The following is a 7,709-nucleotide window of genomic DNA, read 5'->3' as shown; positions in this document are numbered from 1 at the left end:
ATATATAGATTACTATTAGTGTAAATAATAAACCGTCTCATGTTTTTGTTTACAATCGGATATGCAGGATTCGCTGAGCTATTCTGACTTTTCATGCTCACTTTTTTCTTAGCTAGGTACTAGTATTATTTAGTAACCGTTGATTTTATTCTTTGAAGAATCATGATTCATTTACAGCGAAAAAAGCATCATGCATCATTCATGCTTGTTTCACTGTAACCCCAGATTTTATTCTGGTATCAAGATACTTATGGTGGAGGCGACAAGTTTAACTGATCTGTGCCTACCACTAAATGAAAGGCTGCGTGTTACTGTTGACATCACAAAATTCAATATGTTCGTCATTAATTTATAATATTCTTCCTTAACCCCTGTTCTGAAAGTAAAGCATGATTAGTGAACCTGAGTAAATCAGCTTTCTGCGTCAAAATAGTGCTCCTGATGCTAATTAACAAACTTTAAAGAAACATGCAAGTCTCTCTCCCATTGATGGTGGAAAAGGAAAGCTGAAAATTTCGAGAAAAATACATTATATATATGAACCGTCTATATTTCTCCATTTACAGGACCCATATGTCCATTTCTTTAACATATCGCCCATGTTGCTCTTCTCAAGTTGATCATATCTCTATATTCCTCCTCTACATACGAATCATGCTCTCTTTTCAGGTCAAATACAGATTAAGCGCCTCTCGTTAATTGTATTTGTAGTCAACAAAAGCTATACTATGCGAATCATGCTTTATATTAATGGATGCTAATAAATGTTTTCTACATTATTGCATAACTAATCCACCATGCCTGGCCCTTTACCTTACCTTAAGAGAGAAGAAATGGGGGTATGAAGCGTGGGAAAGAATGAGAATGTTTAAACTGATGAAAAATATATATAAAAAAATCTTTAAATTATAAAGAAGAAATTATACATATTCTAATTATAATTCAAGTGTGCGACTTAACTTCATGCATATGTATTGCTAGATTTTGATTCTTTGACGTATCATATGATGCTACCTGGATATTGCTATATGCAATTATATTAAAGTTAGCATTAGTTTAAATTAATGTTACTAAAATAAAGCTAAAGTAACATTAGTTTCTTTTTTCCTAACTATTGAGGAAAGATCGAGTGCTGGTTAACATTCATCATTTTTTTTTAAGTTTAAGAAGCTAAGTGTAAAGTACGTGAAGTTCAAATTTTAAATCGAGCTAGGAGGAATGGATAAATTGTAACAAGCATGCGTTAAACTTATGTACTCAATCATTAAACATGCATCTAGCTCAAACTCAATAATGAGAAAATTGTGGAAGGCTTGAAATTAAGGTGAGGAAATTGTAAGCCTCAGGTACACGAAATTCTACTATTTCTTTCTTTTGTTTTAAGGAACAATTTTTTTTTTTAAAGAATGGAAACAGCTTGCTCGGGCTGAGACAAAGAAATAGAAATGGACTACACGTAGGAAGTTTATCATATATAACTTGATGATGGTGATCATCAGAGAAAAAATAGAATATGCCACTGAGAAATGGCTTATCTGGCTAGGTATTTAGAAGTGTTTGGGATGCCCATGCCTCCTCATCACCCATGTTTACCAATTGCTCTATCATGTGTCTCGAAACATTGATGATTATCTCAATTCATAGCATTTGCCTAGTTCTACCAATGTGTCGGTTCTGCCATGATTCTCCAACTATAGAAAGTGTCCTTAATTTGAAAAGAAATTAAAATTGATATATGCAAGTTTACAGTTAACCAAAATAATTAATCCTAAAGGTAAATTTCTAGTCGGTACCTACTTTACTTTACCGCATACCCTTATTTTTGCACCATCTCAGTAACGTTGAAAGAATCTCGCAACTCGTGATGATCAGTTGAGACCTCCCCCTCCAAAAAAAAAAAAAAAAAATAATGACGAAAGCAAGAATCTCCCAAGTTTATACCGTATCATATGGTATTGAATATTGTGGAAAAAACGGTGATCCCACCTTCCCGTACGTACGTTTGGTATATTTTAATTTGCAGATACTTTTTGCCATATTTTTAATTGCTTACTTGTCCATTGTGCTTATGTATATATATAATGAGCTTGGTAAAGAGATCTTCAGCAGCGTCAGTTCCTGCATGAGATTTAGGGATTGAACTTTCGGAAGAAAGTTAAGGTTTCTACTTCTTGTGTAGCTACTTGTGGTTGCCCAAAGTCAGAAGAAACTAGAGAACATGGCAATCAGCCACAGTACTTTGGCATTTGCCTTCGGCATGCTAGGTAGGGTAAATTAAAACTGCTAATGCTATTGTTCAAATAATATTATTTCTCTTATTATTCAGTTGATTTAATCTTAATTGCCTCATTCTTTATATATTTATGTTTTTTATTTTCTCATTAACCAAGCATACATGCAATGCCCTAGAAGCTTTATTTTACTTTAGTTAATTTAAACCACCCAACATTTACTTGCTTACTTTATACTTATTCACTTTAGAGAGTTAAACCCTTATGACAAGTACTGATGTGCTCACCTCAGTCCTTTTTCTTTTCTAATCATAACTTTATTATATACCACTACACTTTTGATGTATATGTCATCCATTAACCTTTAAACACTTGTTCTAGTTTAAGCAAAATAATTAATTTTTTCTGTTTATGATGCATAGGTAACGTCATTTCGTTCTTGGTATTCTTGGCTCCAATGTAAGTACTTGCGCGCATCAACCCTTGTCACTTCCACTTAATTAATGGCATTTGAAAACAAAATAGAAAAGTAAGGGATTCTGATTTTAGTTAATGAATATATATTGCAGAACAACATTTTACCGAATATTCAAGAAGAAATCGACTGAGGGCTTTCAGTCACTGCCTTACCTGGTGGCATTGTTTAGTTCCATGCTTTGGTTGTACTATGCTTTACTAAAAAAAGACGCCATGCTTCTCTTAACCATTAACTCATTCGGATGTGTCATAGAGGTCATCTACATCATCTTGTACATCACCTATGCGACAAGGGATGCTAGGGTATGATCTATATATACAACCTTAGCCATCAATAAATTGAGCTTATCCATCCCAATTTCTAATATATACTTAGTTGTTGTTCATTATGTAGAACTTAACTTTAAAGCTATTTTTCGCAATGAATGTGGGCGCCTTTGCTCTGATCCTCTTAGTCACACATTTTGCTGTGCATGGTTCCCTTCGTGTCCAAGTCCTTGGATGGATATGTGTTTCCCTTTCGATTAGCGTCTTTGCAGCACCACTAAGCATTGTGGTATGTATATAAATCTCTATTCACTACGTACTGCGCTCCCTTTCAAACCAATTAATATTATTATTTTCTTGTGTTGTGTTATGCATGCAGGCACAAGTTGTTCGGACAAAGAGTGTTGAGTTTATGCCTTTCAATTTGTCATTCACCCTCACATTGAGTGCCATAATGTGGTTTGGTTATGGTCTCTTTCTCAAGGACATATGCATTGCTGTAAGTATTATTATTTTTCTAATACAACTAATTTATGACTCGTACATCTAATGAATCAAACATTGACAAAATCTTTGTTCTTATTTTTCTTGTGTTGTAAATATTGAACGTGCAGCTTCCAAATGTACTTGGTTTTGCACTGGGATTACTTCAAATGCTGCTTTATGCCATTTACCGGAATGGAAACAAGAAGGTTGATAAAATTATGGAAAAGAAGGCACCGCTAGAGCCACTGAAAACCGTTGTTATAGAAACTGGTCTGGAGGAAAAGCAGCAAGGAAAGAAGAGCAAAGAAAACAGTGAGGAGAAGGAGAAAAGTGATGAACCTAACGATTGTGCAGTCTAATTGCCTGCATGCATGTTGTTATCATTTTGTGATGGCCATGACCCACACCACTATCTACTTTTAATCTCTTCCATTAAGATGTAGCTACCTAGCTAAATGTACTAATCATTCTATCTTAATTTTAATCTAACCATTGCATGCATTTCGCACTGTCCATCAATCATGCTTGACTTTTTCTTTCATTAAGAATTACTAAACGCTTTTTTAATTCTCTTCATTGACAAAACAGTAATCAACGAGATAATTGACCAACAGGTTCATACAATTAATTATTTGATGCATGTTTACTTGCTTAACATTGACAATTAATTCTTGTATATGTTAAATGATGATTATAGATTCTCCAGAAAAACACTTTTTTTTAGATAGATAAACCAGAAAAACACTTAAGCACCTTTTCCTCGACATTTTATTTTAATGCGATATTAATATACAATTTTAATTTTAGAATATATTATTTAGCTTTGTGCCACGATGCATGCTACGTTTCATTTTAATTTAACTATATGTTTAATAATGCAACATAGTCGAATGCAACTATCGTCAATCAAACAAGAAAAATCCAATTGTTTTAATTATAACCTGTCTTCACTGATGACTGATCCTTAATTTCTTAGCATCGTTTCTTTAAAATTAAAGATACACACAAGATGCCCCTAAGTTGGCCTAGATACCACCAAACCGCACAATTTAACCAATGTCTCTAAGCTTATTATTTAAACAACATTTTTTTGGACAATGATTAAAGTAGGTGCTTTTGAATCTGTCAATAAGATTATATATATGTATATATGAAGCAAAAGTACTTTAGAAGTTAGAGTACAAGGACTATCCCTGCCCATTTACATTAGTATATAATCGAGTAATTAATACCATAGCAAATTAGCAAGACTGACTAAAAAGAAGATTTGACCACCACTCATAAAAAAGGTAGAGTTATTTTAAATTTTAGCTTTAATCTATAACCAACTTTTAACTTTCATTTAACGGAAAAAGCAAATAACATCTATTCGTAGGCACCAGGTATCAAAATTGCAGTTTACAAAAGTTAGGGAATAGACCATAAAGCACCTTCCCAATACAATAAAAGGCACCACCAACCCACCTCATTTGTATTTAACAGAGAAAAACTATAAAGCCGGTTATTTTCGTTTCCATGGACGCATGTAGACCAAGTTAATTAATATTGCGTTGAATCATGCATGCAACCAAATAAGAATTAATTAATTAATAGAATTCAAAAAGAAAACATTTAAACTATTAATTAACACTTCTAAGTAATTAAGTTTGGTATTTGCAGAAAAATTCAATATAATCATTCAATTTTTTAATTATACTAAATTTATCTTTTCATTCATAACAAAAGACATCAATATTCAACTTTTGATATAAATAATTGTGTGCTGCATACCCACTTTTTTTGTCAAAAAGTCATTGATCATTCTTTTCTTGTGAAAGATCAATCTTCATTATTTAGTTACAATCCTCAGTAAGATCAATCTTGGAATGGTGTGCCAATTATACAAGTATCTATGGGCTCAGGCTAGATCCTCGGTGTTTGTTCCGTAAGTTGTCTGTTGCACTAAACTAGTATCAGTTCAAACTATCACTATCGGATTAGTCCTTTTTCTTGCAAAAACAGGAGTTGCACATCGTAGTTCTAGTATATGTATAGATAACTTCATCATTTCTAAGAATGATCATGCAACAATTAACCGCTTCAAGGATTATTTGCACCCTTATCTTCACATGAAAAACTTAGGCAAACTCAAATTTTTCAAAGGTGTTGAGGTGGCTTGGACATCATACAGGAAATTCGACTTCATGGAGCAAAACCATTTTAGTCTTACTGAGGGGTCAAAACTATCTCATTTAATCAATATAGGCAATTAGTAGGATTCCTAATTTACCTTTGTTCACAAATGATCGAAATTGTCCTATTATGTTCACATATGATCATGAAACGGCAATTGTACAGACTCTTTCACTAAAGAATGAAAGACATTATAATTATCCACTATAAGCCGAAGTAGCCTATGTTAATTACGATTATTACAAATTAGTTTGTAACACTTATAGCTGATACTGAGATTACCATAAACACATGGGAGAAGAATTTTGTCTGTGCATGTTTACTGCAGCGATTCTTACATAATGTACAGTCTCCATTATGCTCGAGTTCAGGAGGCAGAAAGAACAGTAAAGAAACAAGGGAAAACAAAGTTCCTAAAAGGTTATGTTAGAAAAGATTTTGTTATGAGCTTCATTCATGTTGCAGCCATTGCAAGAATGGCTACTAGGAAGATTCTAAAGAAATTAGAACCTAGAATATGGCCTAAATGGCTGTTTGAGTTGTTGCTCTGGATCAGCTCCCCATATTTTCTTCCACCTTCCATAGCCTCAAGGCAGAAAACTAAGCATTAGAACCATCAAGACTGCGCTGCTGCAAACTTTGTTTTCTTTTTTGTCTCAAGTTCTCTCCCCACGTCTTGGCTTCAGCCACAGCTCGTTCTCTACCTAGATCTCAGTTTCTCATGGGGAGTCATCTTTCTCGGATCCTTCCAAGTCCCTTCATTTTTCAATATTCTTCCACCTTCATCATATGCCTGGTTGGCCAGATAAGAGAGGGCTGTCACCACATCTCCAATCAGAGGACGCGTTGCAGCTGATTCTTGAATGCACAATGATGCCACGGCAAGAGCCTGGTAATGACCTCCCCTGCAGTCTGGGATCAGCCAACTTTGGAAACTTCCTTCGGTCGTTAAAAAGTGGACTTTCCTGCACAAACATACATATAAAACTGAAGTTACCTCTCCATTTTTATTTGCAACAATTTATGCTTGCCAAACTAACTAATTAAAATGACAAGAGAAAGAATAGAGGAAAACCCATGTGACAAGATTCTGTTCTCCCTGGGGCTGGGTGCTGTCAATTGCTTTACGGCTAGTGATTAGCTCTAAGAAGACCACTCCAAAACTATATACATCGCATCAGACTTCACAGTCAGCTGTCCAATGCTCAGGAGCACAGTAACCATAAGTTCCCTTGACGCGGGTAGAAACATGTGATTTGTCACCAACAGGACCAAGCTTCGCAAGACCAAAGTCAGAAAGTTTTGGGTGGTATCCTTCATCAAGTAATATGTTAGATGACTTGAAGTCTCTATAGATGACAGGAGGATTTTCTTTATCATGAAGGTATTCTAATCCTTTTGCAGCCCCAACAGCTATTTTCATTCTAGTGTTCCTGCTATGACCCAGGGGTCAAGGCTAGAATTCGAGGTTCTAGCTCCTCCAAGAAAAAAGGGTAAGAAAGGGAAATTCGTATTATTGATTCTGTGTTTTCCGAATTACATTCATTCTATTTATAAGTATTCTGTTCTATTCTAGAATTGTGTAATTCTAACAGAATTTGGCATATGTGCCTTGGAGGAATTTGTAAATGGCTATGGATAATGCTTAGCGGAAGGTGCCTCTAACGGTCGAAGATTTTGGAAGATTCTGTGCTGACAAGGCTGTTGCTGACAGGATTGCTTACTCATTTTGCCACGTAATCCCTCAGGTATCGTGGTTTCTGACTTTTCCTCTTTGTCTCTGTTCCTTGCTCTGTGTTCCTTGCTTCTGCTGATTCATTATTCATAGCATCCCTGCAGGCTTCCAAAACAACCTTGTCCTCAAGGTTGTAGTCGCGCTTGAGAACGTCCCAAGATTCCCACGAGGAGTCTTCAGGGAGCAACCCCGTCCACTGTACAAGAACCATCAGGTTGCGGCCAGTGGGTGAAGATACCCATTTAGTATCCAATATGACTAATGGGGTGATACAGGGTTGATTATCCTCTGATAAAATGGGTAATGTGGCGGGTTCATCTTCAGCTGAGGGATGGTAGGGC

The 7,709-nt window shown here is 35.2% G+C and overlaps 2 protein-coding genes across 2 annotated transcripts; one reads left to right on the top strand and one right to left on the bottom strand.

Moving 5' to 3' along the window:
- Positions 1 to 2,104: 2,104 nt before the first annotated feature.
- LOC114395922 (bidirectional sugar transporter N3-like) lies at positions 2,105 to 3,976 on the top strand. Its single transcript, XM_028357791.1, has 6 exons — positions 2,105 to 2,264; positions 2,654 to 2,690; positions 2,801 to 3,011; positions 3,103 to 3,264; positions 3,355 to 3,474; positions 3,590 to 3,976. The coding sequence occupies exons 1-6, from the start codon at positions 2,219 to 2,221 to the stop codon at positions 3,818 to 3,820; spliced, it is 807 nt and encodes a 268-aa protein (XP_028213592.1). The 5' UTR covers positions 2,105 to 2,218; the 3' UTR covers positions 3,821 to 3,976.
- A 2,442-nt stretch (positions 3,977 to 6,418) lies between these two features.
- On the bottom strand, positions 6,419 to 7,056 carry LOC114397457 (serine/threonine-protein kinase PBS1-like). The gene is made up of 2 exons (XM_028359491.1): positions 6,817 to 7,056; positions 6,419 to 6,598 (listed from the first exon to the last, which is right to left on the bottom strand). Exons 1-2 carry the CDS (start codon positions 7,054 to 7,056, stop codon positions 6,419 to 6,421), a joined length of 420 nt encoding a protein of 139 aa, XP_028215292.1.
- Positions 7,057 to 7,709: the final 653 nt, after the last annotated feature.

The sequence above is a fragment of the Glycine soja genome, chromosome 18 (genome assembly GCF_004193775.1).
Source record: "Glycine soja cultivar W05 chromosome 18, ASM419377v2, whole genome shotgun sequence".
NCBI classification, from domain to species: domain Eukaryota; kingdom Viridiplantae; phylum Streptophyta; class Magnoliopsida; order Fabales; family Fabaceae; genus Glycine; species Glycine soja.
The sequence above is the reverse complement of the archived record's forward strand: the minus strand, read 5'-3'. Positions and strand labels throughout refer to the sequence as shown.

Bases quoted from the DNA above. Each gene is read 5' to 3' on its own strand.
- LOC114395922 (XM_028357791.1), top strand. From the start codon at position 2,219: ATGGCAATCAGCCACAGTACTTTGGCATTTGCCTTCGGCATGCTAG. The intron at 2,265-2,653 runs GTAGGGTAAATT...TATGATGCATAG, and splicing joins ATTTGCCTTCGGCATGCTAG to GTAACGTCATTTCGTTCTTG. The intron at 3,012-3,102 runs GTATGATCTATA...TTCATTATGTAG, and splicing joins ATGCGACAAGGGATGCTAGG to AACTTAACTTTAAAGCTATT.
- LOC114397457 (XM_028359491.1), bottom strand. From the start codon at position 7,056: ATGAAAATAGCTGTTGGGGCTGCAAAAGGATTAGAATACCTTCATGAT. The intron at 6,599-6,816 runs GTCTGATGCGAT...ATGTTTGTGCAG, and splicing joins ATTGGACAGCTGACTGTGAA to GAAAGTCCACTTTTTAACGA.